The 20,080-nt window shown below is 33.6% G+C and overlaps 1 protein-coding gene across 3 annotated transcripts in view; it reads right to left on the bottom strand.

The window, feature by feature from the left end:
* Positions 1-20,080, bottom strand: part of CEP170 (centrosomal protein 170kDa) — a 63,884-nt gene that overhangs the window by 32,997 nt on the left and 10,807 nt on the right. For 2 of the 3 annotated variants that reach the window (XM_010004589.1, XM_010004590.1), the window contains exons 4-8: positions 19,520-19,578; positions 19,259-19,421; positions 17,039-17,173; positions 9,950-10,426; positions 6,752-7,398 (exon numbers count right to left, since the gene is read on the bottom strand). In XM_010004589.1, the coding sequence (XP_010002891.1) occupies positions 6,752-7,398; positions 9,950-10,426; positions 17,039-17,173; positions 19,259-19,421; positions 19,520-19,578 (1,481 nt within the window). The remainder of the gene's footprint in view (positions 1-6,751; positions 7,399-9,949; positions 10,427-17,038; positions 17,174-19,258; positions 19,422-19,519; positions 19,579-20,080) is intronic. The other variant, XM_010004591.1, reaches the window with a different exon arrangement.

Here is a 20,080-nt window from a genome sequence, read left to right as displayed (position 1 = left end):
AGCAAGATTTGGACACAGTTTGGATGCACTAAGCAAGAAGAAAGTGTAAGTAAGCCACACTCAAGAGGATGCTTGATTGATGGGAAGAGGATTCCATAGAGCTTGAAAATAGAAGAGGCTTCAGATCCATACTGTAGCTCATCTTGGCTGCACTTAGTATTCAGACTGAGCTCCTCAGTCCTTTGAAAGTAGGTAGTCCAGACTTTCATAATACACAGTAAATTGGTTGTTAAAGATCAGTTACTGATCAGATAGAAAAGACAAAAGGCAAACATCTTCTTCCCACCTTTGAGAAACTGTGATGAGCCAGATTACAGTGCCTAAGCTTACTTTGTGTTTAGCTATGGCATGAACTGTGTTTAACCAAGTTCCTTCTGAGAAGTCAGATTTTAATAGTTTTTGCTTGTTCTTGACAGTTATCTTAGCCATCCCAGGCAAACAGACTGTTCTGTGCAGGGCATTTCTCATGAATAGCCATAGATTTTCACAGAAGTTATTTATGTCATTTTAACTATATATTGAAGATATAGAATCAGAGGCAAGATGCTCTGTTATAAAAAAACCTACATAAGCAAATGAGAAGGATCAACGTGCCAATTCTGTTATCTTTGTCTTACTAGATGCCCATTACAGATACATGAATGCATACTTTGTACCTGTTTACTACAGTGAATAATTAATTTTCTTTAGAATTCCAAATTAAAAAGAAACTAAGTTTAGAGACTGTAAGACTCGCCACCTCAGAAGAAAAGATTACAAACATCTTCTTGAAAAAAAATTGTATGCTTGGATGATTTGATAGGCTTCAACTGTTCTACTACTTTTTCAGTATTGTATTCATAAAATACAGTGATTCTGCAACCAATACTCTGGAGCTAAAAGGCATTCCTTCTGAAAGAAACTGCTGAAGCAATAGTAAAAGCAATTAAAACCAGAGGGTGTGAAAAGATAGAAGCACTCAGTAATTTTCTCAAAATAGATACTGATCCCTTCAACAGTCTTTGAAACATGCCAGGACTTTTTTTTTTTTTTTTCCTCCTAACTTACTCTCTACTATTGATTCTTTTCAGATAGTTTGTAATTTATAATACTGCAAAAATTTACCAAGAGGAGTTCCATAACGTGTATGTTAACTTCAAAACAAGAGGAGTTATAAGATGCATATTAAGTAGTGTAATGAAAAACCTCATCCCTGCTCCACTTGCACTATAAAGGTATTTAGATGGGCATAGTTTTAGTAAATGGATATACCTTATAATAAACCTTACAGAACTTAAGCAATATGTTTTGATATGGTATATGGCTCAGTGTTCTAAAGTTCATCCCTGCTGTGAATTGCACACTATTTATGAATGATGGAAAACATCTGAATTAGTCTACACTTCTCACAGAGCTAGTCTGCTGTATATAAACGTAACAATGTAATAAAAAATACAATTTTGTCATTTTTACTTTAAAAATACTTAGCATAACATTAATCTTAAACTTGTTAGTCCACAATTCTTCATTTAGCAGTTATTTTATGCTTAATACCTGCAAGATTATTGAAAAAACTTCCAAGGTTTGCAACAGAGAATATAAGGTCTGGTAAAAAAGCTTGATGAACACTTAGAGCAATAACAAACAAAAAATCATTCATATGTACACAGTCCTTGAAGAACACATTAGCCAATATTATGATATGGTATGAACAGACATACTCTGGGATCAAAAACAGTAAGAAGATTCCATGTAATTATAATCACCTCTCAGAACATACTCCCTTTCATACATATACTAAAAAAAAAATAAATCAATACAAACTGAAAGTATCATAATGAGCAGAAAGATGTTGAAAATAAATATAGAAAACCTGGTGCCTATATGAACACCAACACAGCTCTCAATCCTGAATTATTAGTTATTCCTAATTTTACAGAGGAAAAAAATGGTATCTCTTAAAGACTGTCAGTGGAATAATATTTCATGTATACCATTTGTATAGCAGATAATCAAGTAAAACTAGAGATGACAGCACGTATGTTAAAAAGAAGGTTGTTACTCTTATGGCCTGTCAATCTATATAAACAAGAACTTTAAAACATCATCCTTTTCCAATTTAAAATAAACTGGAACATAATGTAAGAGCTTGGAATTGAAAACAAAATAATTAAATGGTCACAATAATTCTTTTTGAAGATGGCAGAAGGATGGATTGAGGTTTGAATTTTGGTACTTTTAAAAAAGTTTTACTTCTGGGTGGGAATCAGAACACTGAATTTCAGATTTAAAATTACTTTGCTGAAGAAAAAAATCAGGTATCACAAAATTTAAATGAATATAACATTATTGAAGCAAAAAATGTTGGGACCAAAGAAAACTATCTAAGACCAATGTCTCCATAAGCATATGAGCTGCTATAACATTTCAGAATACCTAGATAGCCAGGTTAATGAGAATTGAAATATATGTATGGCCTGTACTCTGTTCCCTCCCTTCTCACACATGCACAAAGGATTTAACTCTGCCATTTTAAGTTCTGCAAAGTATTTCCATTCAGAAATACCTGGAAATGAAATCGGCTGCAGGAAAAAATAAAAACTAACCACCCACAAAACTAACAAAAAAGGAACCCCAAAAAAATCCCCCAAAGAACTTGGAAAAAACTTTTTTATTGATTGCAATAGCCTCACTGTATTTAATATTCCAAACACATTAATTTATTAAAATTACTGGCAACACTTTGCTTTGTTGAAAAAAAGAAACTCATTAGCCTGATAATTTGCAGTCTTTTTATATCAACAAAAAGGAAGATGAACTGAAGAAACATCATTCTAAATTCTTTGATCCAGGGACAGGCTTACCTTTTCTGTGGCCTAGAAGGACATTTTAAACTGATACGACTGCTGAGAACAACTCTCTTCTAATAGACCAAATTTGATTATGTAAATGTAAATCAGATAGAAAATTAATAACAGAGGCATGAACCTCTGCCTGTAAAAGGCAGAACAGCTGGATGTAAAGGAAAATCAAGGCCTACAGCTGTGCCCCTTTTACTTCTGTATTTTGTTTGTTAAAAATAACACTGAAAACATGTTCTAAATCAAATCAAGATCCTGAAACTGTTTTATGCTTAGCTCTTAGCTGCCACTGCAAGAGTACTATTCTGCTAAAGAGAATTATGGCTTTCTGAAGCTATTTGAGTAGAGAATATTGTATGCCTGGCATGTTCAAGGTGGTTGTTGTAGTATGTAAGAGAAGCTTTTCCTCTTTACACATCATTGAAAATGCTCTCAAAGGTAATTTTATAAACAAGTCTGCAAGTATGAAAAAAAGCCAGCATCTATTACTCAATCATAACTAACCAGTTCATAATTCTCTATGAACTTCAGTGACATTTGAATACCTGGATGCAGAAATATCACTGAGTAATGAAACGACTTTTAGAAAGTAAGCTTCATTGTTTATAAAGATTGTTAAGACACAACCATACAGGAGCAATCTTTGCAGGACTCCAAGTGTGTATAGACCTTGCTTTTTTTTGCTTTTTTTTTTATGTTCCCAACTGAAAACCATCTGCTTAGTATTTTTATGATGTACTTTATTTTTTTGCCCTAAAATCAATTTATTTAAGTCTTGCAAATTTGCAAACTATTTAACAAGTTTCTCTTTTCCTACTCAGTTCAGTCTCTGTGGGCATTTACATAAATGGATTTTATTCCAGAAACCTTGCCTGTCAAATCTTAATACCTTGTCTAATTTATTTTTTTTAATCTTTCATTTTAGGTAAGCAACAGACATTCTTTCCAAGACAGTCATTACTGCCGACAAACTATTACACCTCTCTCTTAGGGAGTATCTCACAAAAAAGCTTTTCTTTATTACATAGAAAATGTTGTATGATTTCCTTATAATTATTTTTGTTTCTTTTCCATATTTGCTTTTTAAAAGCCAGGCTTTAAAGTGGTCAAGAAGAAAAATGAATAGGTTGTTCGTTATTCTGCTCCTTTTCTGCTATAGAGACATTACCTTTTTATTAGAGAAATAAAAGAGGAGCAGATGAAGAAATGGATCCTGAGAAAACCAAATGAAATCAAGATGTTGAATAAGCAGGACAGCATCCGTTCCGAATTTTTAAAATAATTTCACAGGAGTATCTATTTTCTTTGAGTCTAGTTCCTAGAATCTTTAGTAAAAGGCTGTATTAAGCAAAAACTTTTGCAGAAATAATACAGCTCAACATTAAGGTACTTCTCTTCTATTCTTAAAATTATATATAGTTTTGTTTTCAATTTTTCTGAGAATTTTAACTTTGATTTCCTGCATACCGCTCTTGGATTCTTAAATCAAAGCAGCATTACTAATCACACCTTGATTTTTGACAAGTTAATGGCCCTCTTCCATTTGTGGTTTACTCTTATGTTCCCTTCCACAGAAAAGGGTTGACTCTGCCTAAGTGTCTGAACCATCAGAATAGTGCTAAGATCTGTGTCTGGTTTACCTGAAGAGTTTCCTGTGGAAATAAATACTCCTGGTTTGGGTATTTTCTCCCTTTTACTGGAAGAAAGGATGAGAATGACTAAAATACTGAACAACTACTTTCAGTGTGACTCACTCTCTTGGGAAACCTTAGCCGTAACCTTAAGCCTTAGACTAAGTATCTTCACAAAATACAACTCTTCGCAAATATAACTCTTGAATTTCAGTTTATCTTTTGACCCAACAGACACCCCTCAACAGGACTCAATTTAGGAGGCATCATAATTGCTCAGAACAAGGATAGGCTTGCCAACAAAGAAAGAGAGGTTATACTGGAATTACCGATAAAAAGTATATAATTCTCTTAAATCTTCAATAAAGCAGCACAGCAGCCAACAGGCTAATAAAAGCCCTTATCTTATTCCTCACTTATCCAGCTTCAACAACATAACATGGCATTAGCAATTTAAAACAGGATGGAAGCAAAGTTGAGCTCAGCTGGTGAAAGAAATTTTGGCTTCCATTTGGCTTTGATTTTCTTCACTGGCTGTTTTTCTGCACTCCATAAAAATGGATACTAAGGGAATAGACATGGATCAGCTCAATGAAAAATAAATCTCAGCTTCACTTCCTATTCAAATCTTTAATTTCTAGTGGTGACACTTTTTAGGTTAGCAGTAAGGGGTATTTATAATATCCAAAAGCTTTCTATGCAACACTAAGAATATCAACCAATACTTAACTACCAACCCTTACACTTACATTCACCTCCTATTCCTGAATCTCTTCTGTAAGAGAAGAGATTTGTTTCAAACAAAAGACTGCAGATATGTTGAACAGATATTAAAGACCGAAAATAATTTGAAATCCTAGTATTAACATTCTTATGAAGTACATAAATTCTCTATTTCCACATGTTATTATTTTTTCTGGTTTCAAATAAACCCTGTTGCACAACTATACTTAGCAAATACAGAACTTACACCTTTTCCAATGCAACTTAATTGAAGATTTGTGACTTAAGAATTAAATGTAGATATTTCCAGTCAATAAGTCAAAGTAATGATATTCTTTAATATCATTAAATTAATATTAAGTTAATATTAACTTCCTTGATTTGGAATGCTTTTAGTTCTCAGAAGTTCTTTGAATACTAACTCACAGAAGTAAAAAATCTCATTTTCAGAATCCATAAGAGGCAAAACCGTTAATTTTATTCTTTTCTTGAAGGCAACTCTCTTGAAGAATATTATTCTTAATAATTTATTATAAATTATTATTTATCATAAACCAATCCATAACAGATTTCTCCATTTCCTATATCAGCATTTTCTACAAAATCAGAACAGTGAAGCTACCTTGTCTTTTTCAACATGTAGCTAAAATTCATTCTGAATGTATTAATGTATTTGAAAACATTTTAGCCACAGAAAATCAATCCTTAGATGATTCTTTAACAACTAAGCAGTGAATTTCCTGTTAAATCGGCCAAAAAGCTGCCTACATTTGGATGCCAGCATTCTACCACAACATATTATCTAGGAAAACAATAAACATGGGAAAAAAACCACAACCAAACCTCTCTTCAAGAGGCAGTTAATTCAATAATTGAACATAGCTTCTCCTACTCATAACCTTCTGTTGAATTAAAAAAAAGAGTAATTTGCAATTATTTAATCACAAATATGATCTGTAATGTTATTTATATTGTTAGCAAGTTGCAAAAGTTACTTGGTCATCTTAAGATTCCTAAGCCTAATGAAGCATACTATATTCAAACTATGAAAATGACATTTTCAGGAAATGAAAGCATTCTAGTACTAATTTTTTACAGTGGATGCTGAAATGCAAGTTGCTTTTATTGAATATACCTCTAAAAAAAGTAAACATTTACAACGTATTTGTATATGAAAATTTGGACGGAACCAATTTATATACTGAAAACTACAGAGATGACAGGATTTTAAGAACAGGTGAATGTTTCTACTGGCACATAATAAATTCAGACCTAGCAACTCTCATGAAAATATCAGTTAATTGGGTTCTGTTGCCTAGTATTCCTCCAGTACTTAAATCTTTTGAAAATGCATTAAAACTACCAAACTAAAATAAAGCAGTACCAGGAATAATTCTTAGCCAAGTGCCTGCAGCTGCTTTATGATATTTTGTGTTTCATCATTATAGACTGGCTTGAAAACTTGTATCATTGCAGCAGCTTCAACAAGTAGAACTGAACTGGTAGACTGTTGCCCACACATCGCATACCACTCAGTATACATTTCAAGTATCTCACCTTGTCAATCATTTTACGGGCTTCCATTTCTTCAGAATTGGGATTTTCCAACTCAATAGTGTAAGTACCTTTGTCGCTCTGGTCATCCTCATTGTCCTTTTCAGTAGCAGCAGGAACATGTTGGCTTTTCAACTTTTTGTCCAGCTCCTGGTTCTGACTAGGCCTATGGCCAAGGCTTCCCGAACTCCTTAACAACGCAGCTTGCAAGACAGGTAATGCAGCAGAGGGTTCTTCTGATTTTTGTTTTAGAAGTTTTGCATGAACACCATGTACTGCTCTGTGATGCAATGAACTCGCTTGCACAGATGAAGGGACTGTTTTCTCTCCTGATGTAGGTTTCACTCTTTCAGCTCGGGCATGAGGTGTTGGAGATGGAGATTCTGGGCACAGAGCTCCTACATTCTGTGAAAAAGAGTAAGAACGTCTCTTTCGAGGATGGTCTTCATCAAAAAACTCAATCATGAAGGCAGTCTGATTCAAACTGGCTTGCTCTTGCTGCTTTTCTGTGGAAAGGACTTTCTGGTGTGACTTTTTCAGCTCTGTATGATGATGCCTTAAATGTTCCTCGAGTGCTGCCCTCTTACTGTAATGCCGGTGGGCACCAGCATTTTCTGAATCACTTTGTGTACCATCATCATGCTTATTCCCTACAAGAAAAGCAAAAGAATATATAGCACAATGAAACAAATAAACAAAAAACCCCCATCAACCCAACACTTAAAAATGAAACTGGCAAACTAAGAAAGAATATTTTTTTTTGTTTAGACTCCAATAGCTTTCAGTACCTGGTAACACATTCAACTTGCTGTGAGTCAAACAATGAAACACTTTAGAAGCTGATTGGCAACAGCAGTGCATTTGTATTACCCTCTTCACCAAAATTCTCATCTGTGGATACTTATCAGTGATTTACAAAACCCAGAATTTTACCAGCTGCATGTTTCCCAATTACACTAATTTTGTTACACAGCTGATGACGTATTACTACTGAAACATTCCAGGCAGGGTTAAAAGGAAAAAGAAAACCCTAAACCAGTCCTTCCAGTAACTGAAAATATCCATTGAGAGCTACAGTTCATATTGTTTGATTCCTCATACAACAATTTATCATGAAAAATGTCTACTGCAAATCGGAATGAATTTTTTATTACTCTTTCTAAGATGTACGAGTTTTTTCATCATTCACTCCCCTCAGCATCTGATGTATGCATGTAAAATGGTTATTACTTGTTCCACAAACTACTTTGAGATCTAAGAAGAAGGATTATGTAGGTAATAAATCACATCCATGCCTCTAAATATATTTACGTAATGACATATGAAAATGCATGGAAGGCTAGATACTCATGCACTGAGAAATTTTATGTACAATCTAAATGTCTACACTTCTAAGTTTTAACTCGGTTCCTGGAAAGGAACAGTTTCACCTTCTTTGAACTCTTTTGGATCATGTCTGACTCATGTATACATAGAATGTACTATTTTTACTATGGTTATTCATTCTCAATAATAGCTTAAGGTTTTCTCACATGCTTAGCTAGGATATGCAGCTACTATTCAGTGCAACAGTAATCACATATTGGCAAACCTTACTTATCACACTAATAGCAGTGAATACACAGCTGAAATAATGATTTACATTCCTGTTTGCTGGAATGTAATTTATCTCTACCGAAGACAATGATGTGAGGGTTTACATTATTTCCAATAAATAACAATAAATATTAACACAACAGTGAAAGTCATATCACATAATTTCAGCAATGTGACTTTAGTGCAGAATATTTTAAGAAAAAGCTGAGGGGAAAAAAAGTAATTCTTAGATTTCCAAGTGGCTAGGTATATTCTCTATCTTTATGATTTGAAGAAGTACAAATAATGAGTGAGAATACAAACAGATCACAGAAGACTACAAAATTCAGCTACTGATTTTGACTACAGGTGCCCCATAACTTACACCTCCCAAAGATGAAATTTTATCAAAGCTTCTGCCACAAAAAGGGTAAGGCCTTGCAAAAAAAGCCCTTTCTATTTGACAAAGTAACATGGCTAATATTTATAGAATGTTCAAGTATATGTATATAAAACAGCATCATGAAGACCAAAGAATGTTCTGTGACATACTATAGAAGGAATATGGTGTTATTTTCTTAATACTAGCACACTGATATAATTCTATTTTAAAATTAATTTTTAGCTTAATTTGGAAGAGTTAGCCTTTAAAAGCAGACTTTTGATCAGTAACACGAAGCACACTGTACCCAGTCTCTGCTGGTTTCAGAGCTAGACATGATAAGGTTGCAGAATCAAGAAAAGTGGGAATTGTGGAGTTAACATGCTGAAATAAAAAAAAAATTAAAAAAAAATTGAGACACTTGAAGAAGACCTTCAAAAGTTTTAATTTTTAAAGTTTGAATGGCACTGGAATCTTCATCTGAAGATCAAAACCACCCATCTGAAGATCAAAACTACTTTCTTCTTTATTCTGCTAGTGGCATTCAAAAGAAAGCACACTTTTCACACTGAACATTTGATTTAATTTTATTTGAAGTGTCACTCTGTGCAGTAAAAGAACATGCATAATAACCCAGAACTCCATGCAACAGCAGCATTCTTATATACACAATATCCTGCAAGCTTGGTACAAAAATTGAAGCTCTTGGTCTATTTCAGGTTCCTGACTCAAACTGGACTCTATCATACATGATTGATTTAAGTGGAATAACTACAGAATGTGTTCCTTGCCATAAATTATTTTGTTAGAGCACATGAGTATTCACAGAACATATGTTATTGGAAGAGCTGCTAAAAGCACATTTTGAACTTCAGAGCTTTGATTCTAAAGAGCAATTCACCTTTTCAAGTATTGCATAAGAAAAAGTGAAATATATAAAATTTAACTAAGATTTTATTTTTTTCCTTTTTGCTTTCAAGATAAATGTTTTAAACACCTCATGTTTTCAGCTGTAATAGATTATCTCCAATTAGCCTACTTGTAAGATGATTTAGGATTTGGTTTTCTGTCCTCTTTTTCAGACTTAATAGTATAATAAAATTTGCCAGCACAGATCCTTGTATGCATGTGGAGCATCTGTGATTTCAACTGAATTCCACAATTGCACAGGGATCCATTCACTGGATGCTGGTGAGGATGCTGTTGTTCTCAGAAATAAGCATGGCTGGAATGATTCATTTTACCTTTCAGTCTCTTCAAGTACACTGGAACGTCACTCTTAATACTTTTGGAATCTTCCTCTGTTGGCTCCCATATCATTCTAGGAGGATTGTTCTGTGCTAGCCAATCCGCTACTTTGCTCTCTGCAGCCATCATCACTGTTTGGAGCCCAGGCAGGTCCTGACCACTGGAGGAAGAAGGCTTTTTTGACTTGTGACGCTGTTCCGATGTGAATTTTGTAACATGATCTTTGATCGTGACTTTTCCTGGAGTGTTGTCATCAAATTCAATGGTAAAGGAAGCATGCCCTGCACCTGCTGCGTGGGAGCTTTGGGTGTCTTTTGTTGGAATGGCATGAATAGTGCTCTCTGGTACCTGTGAAGGTTGCTGGAATTCTTTTGTAGGGATTTCAAAATAACTTGGCTCCCTACAGAAAGGATAAAGTTCTTCATTTGCAGCTGCAGATTGCTCCTCAGCTTGCTTGGCATCTGTGCTGCATCCTAGTAAGAAAAATAAAAGATAGATTTCATAATACTAGGGATCTTCATTAGCTTCATGAAGCTCCCCAACTCCTATAAGGATGACTTAAGTAATTTCTGGAATAAACAGTAAGATTGTGGGGAAGACAGAGGGAATGTAGTTCTGGAAGAACAATTCTGTAATTAGATATTAAAACTATTTCTGAAAAGACAGGATGAACTTTGGCTGTAAGGAGTGTAAAGTAGCAAAAAGCTCACTTAGAATTTGTTAAAAGAAATGTGCATTCTTAAAGTTTTTAAGATGATGTAAAGGTCAGATGAGTTATTAGCACATGGAATACAGAAACATCACATTATAGAAACAGTTGAGGTTATTATTATTGTAATTTAAATATATCGGAAAAACATCACATCAAGGTGCCCCCAAATAAAGTTCTAGTGATCTCATTCTCACCTGCTGCAAGTGTATAGCTGTATAATTTTGTTTGCTAAAATTCTCTGGAAAAACTATTCACACATTAATGCAAGATAAACATTGACTCTGGCTTGAAAAGTTTAACACTAATAAGCACTGGAAAGTGTTTTTGAATTAAAACACTTCATGTTTCTACAAAAGACGTAACCAAGAAATCAAGCTAAATCTTATTGTCATCTGCTCTTATTTTACTTGCTTCCATAAGTTGTAGATGAAAAGTAATAGTAACAATAGCTGGAAGCATGCAGACCATTACTAAACCATGCTCTAACTGGGTAAAGAAAGCAGGATGTGGTAAACGCATGGGGTATTAATTGCAAGTCCCACTGAATTGAAAGCCTGACTGAAAGTTAAAGCTTCTTGTGGTTGCAGCAAAGCTACCAAAGTGCCTTTAAGAAAAGAAACTTCTGGTTGGGTTTCATGAACAAGTAAGCTAGCCAAAATAATGGATGCAGGGATGTGCTATAAGCAACAGATGCAAGAGAGGTTAGCAGCAATGGCAAGTTACATTCCAGCAAAAGAATTCCAAACAGTTCCTATGTGATTTCTCATGAACCACAATAAGAAATTATTTTAGGTTGCCAAGTAAAGGAATAAGAATGCAATTAATACAGTTCTGATGCTAAAAACAGCCACTCTGTATCAGCTGAGCCAGTTAACATTTGTATGAAATTATGCAATAAAGTAGCAATAGGAACATTTATATTGGAGCCAAGAGTTCAGGGCATAAGGATGCAGGACAGCATAATGTGCCTATGCTGTCCTTCACCAACACGTTTCTTGTGAAGATTTAGGAAAAGGTTAAAAATTAAAAGGAAAAAAGCTGGTAATTAGATACAGAAAAATAGAACTAAGGGAGAGTGTAACAGCTGGAAATGTTAAAAAAAAAGCATGATGTGATAGAGCAATAACAAAAATAGTACACATTCTTTATTACTGCCATGCTCGAATACCAACAGGATAAAATAACTCTGACGCAGGTAACACCTTTGTTTTAATTTATAAAATAATGGCTTCAAATACAAAAGGTGTTAAGAATTCAGACAGTTTTTATACTGTGCTCTTTGCTTTTCAAGAATACCCTATCTAAGGCTTTTCATTGCACTATCAGCTACCTCATCTCTATGGTGCAGTTTTCAGGCCCTTCAACAGCAACTCACTACTCCCCTCCCTGGGATGCCTTTTCAGTCTCCTTTCTGAAAACATTTATGCTGTCAGACAAATAATACAGAATGAATCTATTTTACTTATGCAAAAGTCATTAACAAAGCTTCCATGTTTGGACAGAAAATGTGAAAAATAATCTAAACTGATACTTTGCAGATACTAGATTTTAAGCAAACTACTATCACTCTCTGTTTCATCCAGCTAACAAGCTGGAATAGCGCTCTAGTAGGATCAAATCTACAGCCAGGATTCTTGCAGTATGTAACACTCATTGAGCAGAAGACTAATCCAACAGTAATCCATTTTATATGTACCTTTATTTTTTCACTATCACTCTATTTAAAGCTTCAAGCCTACAATTTCATGCAATTCCTGTAACTGTTAATGAAGCATGATACCGACTTCAATGCACCTTCAAAAGATAACTGGCTAAGAGAATATTAGGGGCTGGAGGGGACCTCCGAATATAGTATGTTCTGAGAAATGTTTCTACTTTTGGGCCAGATAAGGCCAATGTACTGGCAACAAAATAAACAATATTTTTCTGATCACCATATTTTGAAAATTGTAAGATTGTAGGCAAACTGTATCAGATGTATCGTAGGCTTAGGATGAGGGGATCTGTAGAACTGGCTTGTAAGAATTGATGGATGACTTCATAAAAAAAAAATTTCCCTGTGAAGTTTTCCTGCTCCAAATTTAACATTTGAAATCAAATGTTTATACTGTAATGATAGGGGCAGCATTTGATTCTAGTATTTTTGATTAAGCAGATGCTATAATATTCTTTGAATACAAATTACGAAAGAGTTTAATTGAAAGGAAGGAGAAACTAAACTACAAGTAAATTGGAAATTTTTCTATGCTAGAAAAATTCTCAGAAATTATATAATGAAAAAATCTAGTTAATTGCTTAAAAATCCTATTTTTGACCTGAAGTATTTGCATTTTTAGAAGACTTAAATATATCAGAATTGATTAGAATACAGACTTGAAAACAATGAGGAAACAAAAAATTAATACAGATCCTGATCTGAACCAACCTTCAGAATTTTTCATCGAAATTCTAAATTTAAGTCCTTACAGCTTTCTAAATATTACAGAGTGATCTATAAAATAGCCTTACCTTTGTAATCCTACTATAAAAAGCCATCTGCCAAGATGAATAAAATCACATCTCAGACTATACGCAGATAGCTTTAAGAGAAAACCCTCAAGCAAATACTGAAGACAGTGGTCATCACTGGTCTATAATTTTTAAGCAGAACAAGCATAGTAGCTGCACAGAAAATAAATAAATAAATAAAATGCAGTTGTGTGGAATTGAAACCATATTTTGGGAAAACAAGGGGATGGACGGGTTGTGAACTGTGATCCTCTCAGGAACTGAAAAGATTTCTGAACTGACAAGAGGGAAGGGAAAGTGGCAGAAAAAGAACCAGGTTATCCATAAAGAAAATAACTCTTATCCTACAAAGGTCTAGAGCTACAAGAGACAACCGTGCATCAGATTCTACAAGGCAAGCAAAAAAGCAATAACTAACTGCTACAACAGTGTAATGAGACTATTAATGAAATAATGAGTCTAGGATAGGCTAAGAAGGAAACTACATAGTATTTGGGAAATTAGGCTTAACCAAATGGAGATTCAATGAGCTGCTTTACTAGAATAATCTCAGAAATTATAATTAGAAAAGCAAGCCTTATGCAGCACTTGCACATATTCCAGTCCAAAACTCAGCAAAATTCTAGAATAAACTTCTAGGAACTTTAACATTAATACTAGTGATTAAACATATCTGTTATCTCCTACACATACTGATTACGTTGGAATTCCTAAAATAATAGTCAGCCTGTTTAACCTTAAAATGACTGTTTTTGAAGTGTAAGAAACATTTAATCTGATATTTTGTTACACAGGGCTGGAATTAAAAAATAGTTCATGACAAATTGAAAAAAATTACTTCAGATGCTTAAAGCCTGTTTAAAAATTTACTTCTATCCTATATTAGATTTCTGGCAGAAGCTTTAATGATGTACAATTCTAAAACTACTAATGAAAGCAGCAGAGAATGCAGTTTTTCCTTTACCAAGAAGTGGGAGTTTAACATGTGGCAATAATAAAAATTACACACCTGGGAAACTTGACATTAACATGTAAGTCTAACAGCTACACCATAGATAAAGCCACACTATAGCTGTGTGTGCAATTGTTCAGTTTAATATGGACTAGATAATCTACAGATCATTAGAGCAACGTGCATGTCTGAAAAAAAGCAGAAAGGGTTTTTCCTTTCTAAAGTTTTCCTGGCTACTCTGCTCTGCTTGCAAAAAATTTCCATTAGTGACTTCCCACTGTCATAGAAAGACAGTAACATTGAAATAATCTTATTAACTTGAGACTGTAATGTCTAATTGTCTATAGTTGGCTTAGCAGAAACAAATCTCCAATTTCAATCTCCTCATTAAAACTTTGCCTCATCTGTTATAATATAGGCCTTCTTTTCTATTCAGTGAATAATCATGTATCAAATCATTAAAGCATGAAGCAGATAGTTCTAGGATTAATTTGTTAAAATACCAGGCTTTATTGATCTGAGTTACTGAACAAAATGTTTAAGAACTTTTGTATGTGAATTCACCTGTAATGTACTTACTTTTAGACAGTTTATATTAAGAAGCACGTTTCAAATCCGTGTTTTAAATACTTAATACAATTTAGTTCATGAAATAAAATGAATAGCTGCATCAATCTTAAACATTTTTTATTGAAGTTCATTTTTATATAGAAAATATCCAAACATGACAAACTTGAGAAGTTTCCAATTTCCTTCTATTAAACTGTTTATTCATATTGATTTCCAATCATTATATTAATCTTTGTTATAAATCTAAGTGCATGAAGTAATACACAATAATCTGTGGAAAATTAATGTTCTCATGGAATGTAATTGTAGGTCAGAGAGGCCCAAAAAGCCTGTTTTCATAATTGTATGAAAAAATACGCAATATTTTTTTGCACACTTCTATGCTGACATAGTGTTCTAAGATTGAGGAAATGTGTCCAGTGAGGCAAATGTCAACTCTTATCTGGTCTGTCTTCTCAGGCTCTTTGCCAACACTACTGAAAAACATCTACAACAGTCAAAAGCCAGACTAGCAAAATATACAACTAATGTCTACTCAGAGATTAAGTGATCAAGATAAATAAATCACTTATATATACAAGGGATTTTAGTTTCACATCCTCCCAAATTAAACTGTTTTGCAAAAATGTCAGTGTTTTGTTTTTTTTTCCAGCAGAGCCTTCCTATAGCATTTCACACAAGGTTTTTTTCAGTATGTGCTTATTCAAACTGAACATCATTCTTGCCACTTTATTAATCTTTTGGTTTGAGGAAATAAAACGTTCAACACTCTTCTTAGATTAATTCTAATCAGAGGACATAAATTAATGAATAAGCATTGACAACATCAACAAAAGGGATTTCAAACATACTGCACATTTAAAAAATCAGAAATGTATTTGCCAAGAAGGCTCTGTGCTGAAGTTTTATTTTTAAATATATATGGAAAACAAACAAAATCAGTGAAACACTGTAGAAAATATTAGCTCATATTCTCTATCCATCATTTACCTTAAGGTGACTTCAATAAGACAAAGAATGTCAAAAATATCCTCATTACTGAAGTTCTGTCTCGAGCAAACTTATTTTTGTCTACCTCTGAAACAGATTGCGCCTCCTTGATTAGTTTGAGAGGAAGTTTTTCTTTGAGCTCAGGAACAGAGACAGATGCACTGATCACCTTCTGAAAAATCTCTTGGTAAAATAAATACAAAAGCATGTAAACCATTTGATGCAACATTGCTTCTGAAAAGGCAATTTTAATTTATGAAAAAATAACAAACAGGTATGGTCCTAAATAGAAGTTGGAAACTTGTTTCATACTTTGTTAATGGCATGGTATAAAAACCACAGGCTTCATGATATTGCTTTTTAATAATCCTATATTTAATGAGGGCAAATAACACTTTTTTAAAAAAAACAACAATGCAGACAGAGACACGAAAGCATATTGACAAAGTCGTATTTTTGTTATATTAGCTTGTATCTAAGCAATAAAAACACAAATACTCGAGACTTCACCATCCCTGTTTTGTCATGCACAGTAAACTACAGAGTCACAGGTTTCATAGAGAATAGTTAATGGTTCCTGTAATCCAGAAAGCAAGGAGAATCTTGCAGCTACTAAATCTACCAGTGGCACGACCCTAAGGCAAAAAACTAGTTCTTTTTCTTTTTAACATGACATACAAATGCAGTTGAACTTTGTCCTAATACAAGTCATTTTTAAGGTTATTCTCTTTATTAGCATAGCAGTCAGTTTATATATATGCCAGATGGTAGATTTAGAGGAGATTTAAATTTTGGCAATACATACCGTGCATAGAAAAACTAACTTAAAAAAAAATAGTCTGTATTATGGGGAAATAAACATTACCAGTTTAACTTTAGACTTTGCAAATCTGTACTGCAAGAACTATGGAGTGCAGCAGCATTACTGAATTACAAGAGAGAATGTTAGCATAGATCACCTTATATAGCTAAAAGTTAAATACAAAGATAATATAGTATAATTTATTTTCAGAAATTATTTTGATAAAATATCCCTGTGTAATCTCCAACTCTGAGCATATAAAATCACCTATGTGGATTAAATTGATAAGACACACTGGTTCAGGTACTATTATTTAGTATGTTTACAGACAACAAATTGTATTATATAGTAGAAAATTGATACATTATATGTGAAACTGGTCTCCGGAAATGCAGTGTCTCACAGAATAAGTATTTTTAAACTAACTTGATTTTAATAAGCTTTTATCTCTTCAAACTGCCTATGAAACTTCCAAACATTATCTGTTCAGTTCCCTAGTTAAGAATATATGCATTTAACAAACCCCAGAAAAATAAGACAAAAGGACTTACCAGAAGCCCCCGTCTCATGGATTTTTTCTTCATGCTTGCTATCTGACTTGCAACCACTTTTTTCATCAGCTTCATCATCACCCCACCAGGCCGGCTGTCCGTACAGAGGTGTCCCACGAGGCATGGCAGAAAGATCTATAAAATCAGCCCAAAGCAGAAAAAAAACACTTTTCTGTTTAGTTGTGAGATCTAGGTTAAAATAACATGAAGAGAGAGTAATTTGCTTGAATCATTTCTCCTGGAAGCTGAAGTGGTTGCAAGCATTTGCTGAAATAGAAAACAAACTTGGAGGCTGGATAACTGATCTGGGTTCTAAATATAAAAGCTTACTAATGACCTAATCAAAACTTCTGGCGCAAATGTTGGTGCAAAGGCAGCTGACATTTCTTATTGTTACCCTGATATATCTGTAAACATTATTTTCTGCTTTCACTTTCAAGTCATCAGCATGGCAGTACATTCCTAAAAGCTGCCCACTGCCATTTCTGTGAGAAGATTCCCACTTTTACCCACATTGACCTTTCAAGGAAATCTGAACTCAGTGCATGAAAAACTGATCAAATTTTGCAATGTTGCCAAGGTTCCAAATTGCTGACAGCTCCTACAAAGTGCTGAAAGTTACCTTGTGTAAAACATTACTGAGCACAACTATTTTTAATTAATTTTTTTTCACTAAAAGGCAAAAATTAAATTACAGTACAAATAAAAATACTGTTCCTTACAAAGGATGTACACACATGATTAAACAAGAAAAAACACACTGATAAAAAAAAATAATTCTACATTTATTATAAATTGACTGGATTAGTTTTGACCATAAATAATTGACTGGATTAGTTTTGACCTGATCTCTTGGAAGAATACTTCATGCTACTCAGATTTAGCTATTCCAGTACCATACAGATGTTCTGAAAATACTTTAAACAGTCTTTATCTAAAATAACAAGATTTGTTCAAATCCAGCTTTGTAGCCTGTTACTGTGTCTATCATGCATTTCAGCATTTTTATTCAATGTTTTACTCACTGTCATTCCAAAAATTATATATAATTTCATAGCCATGCCAGAAGTTTCAATATGATTTGAAGATACTAAGTACATATTTTTAAAATAGCATTAAACTTTAGTCAATACTCAATTAAAAACCTGATAGCTGATGCTTGTGCACTGAATTAGCAATAGTAAACAGCTATGCATAAATACAGCAACAGTGAGAGAATCATTCCCCAAAAAGATTCTTAAGAGTTGCACTCAAATATAAAACCCTATCATTAACTTTGACTGTTATGTTTGAAAGACTAAAGAGAAAGATGGAAGATGAGGATAAAAAGCCCCCCACTGTGCCCCTTTATGAAATTCTAACAGGAACTAAATGCTGAAAAGCCATATTGAACAGGAACACTGAAGTACTGGAAAGGCTTTCTTTATGTGAGGAAGTGAACTCTGAAGGTTCACTTCCAGAAGAATGGATTAAACCTAAACAAAACTGTACAGCTTTGCCTAAGAAGCCAGACATAATCAGTTCCATACTAAGGAAGCAGTAATACCCGATTCCTCTCTCACTCTTGTGGTTATCTCCTATAGTAACAGGGAACACAGCAAGTTATTAAAAGATGAACAATAAACTTTAGCAAGTCTCACAATGAAGGAGACACCCACAGCAGAGCCACCACAACACATTACATAAACATGAAAGGTGATGTAAAAACAAGACCAAAGCTACAATTTCCACAATTTTTTAAACCACAACACTGTGGTTCTAACCTGATATATTTAACAATGGATGTTATCATCTATAAAATTAACCCATCACCCATTTAAAAATTAATTTTAAAAAATTATATAAAAAAAACAAAACAAGAGCACACTTGACAATGGTGGTGGTAAAAATTATAAGCTGTTCCTGAACAAATATTTTCAGTTAAACTACAAAAAATAGCACACTTTCCTGCCACAAATGCTGAAAGTTTGTGATTTTGCAAAAGAGAAATGCAAAAATTGGATAAATGCTTGTTAAAGGTCCCTTTATGAGTTTTCTTAACATGTGGCTACTACAATAAAAGACAGAAATTCAATGACAAAATTTATTAAGCACACTTACAGTAATTTCAGAATTTCACATGTGAGTTTTTGCTATCTATATAATTTCACAAACATCCTAACAAAGCAAATAAAGATCTTTTCCAAGTTTGTGTGCTTCCACAGCAAAGGTGAACCTTACCCATTGATTTCTCTTCAGATTTCAGTGCTTCTGTAGTTTTATGGAGCAGTTCAGCTGTGGAGTCTGTTACCTTGGACTCTGAGCTTTTGCAGCTAGTTTGCTTTGACCCTTCTGCCTCTGAAGATTTTTGGGATAACTGGAGCTGGCTTGTGAATTTTTCATGCTACGTGACAATAAATAGAGAAAAAAATATCCTCAAAGAGTGAAAAAAAAACAAACCTATTATCAGTTACTATACATCTAGGAACTGTACATTGTTACCTTAAGTGCTTCTTCAGGGACTCTCATCTCTCCCCTGACAACAGTAAAAAGATTAGTATGTAGGAAATGCTAAGGAAAATACTGGAAATATTTCTGAATTCACAAAAATGATTTTACAGAAAAGAGACAGTTCTGCAGAGTATTCTGCCACTGGAATGGTGACACTTGCTTTACATATATGTCACCCTTTGGACTAGCATGTACAATCACACTAAGCAAAGCAAATGTACAATAAAGTTATTAAATATTTGTAAATAGAACATTGAGTACATACATTAATCTTGTATTATTACAGTATTATTTTGTTCAGTAATTTGCTGTAATCTTCTCTACTTGTATGTAACCTCATATACAAATATTTGTGTATTTGCCTCCAAGAAAAGCCATGTTTCTTAGCAACACAGAAGTTACACATTAGGCTTTAAATAGTAATTGGAATTAGAGTTTTCTTGCAGCGAAAAACAATGAAATGTACTTTCTCAATAATTCTGACCAAGGTACAATATTCTAAACCCTGCAATTTTCTCTAGTATAGAAAATTGCTTTTCCAACAGTCTAAGA

This window comes from Chaetura pelagica, unplaced genomic scaffold (genome assembly GCF_000747805.2).
Source record: "Chaetura pelagica isolate M959 unplaced genomic scaffold, ChaPel_1.0 scaffold278, whole genome shotgun sequence".
Classification (NCBI taxonomy): Eukaryota; Metazoa; Chordata; class Aves; order Apodiformes; family Apodidae; genus Chaetura; species Chaetura pelagica.
The sequence above is the reverse complement of the archived record's forward strand: the minus strand, read 5'-3'. Positions and strand labels throughout refer to the sequence as shown.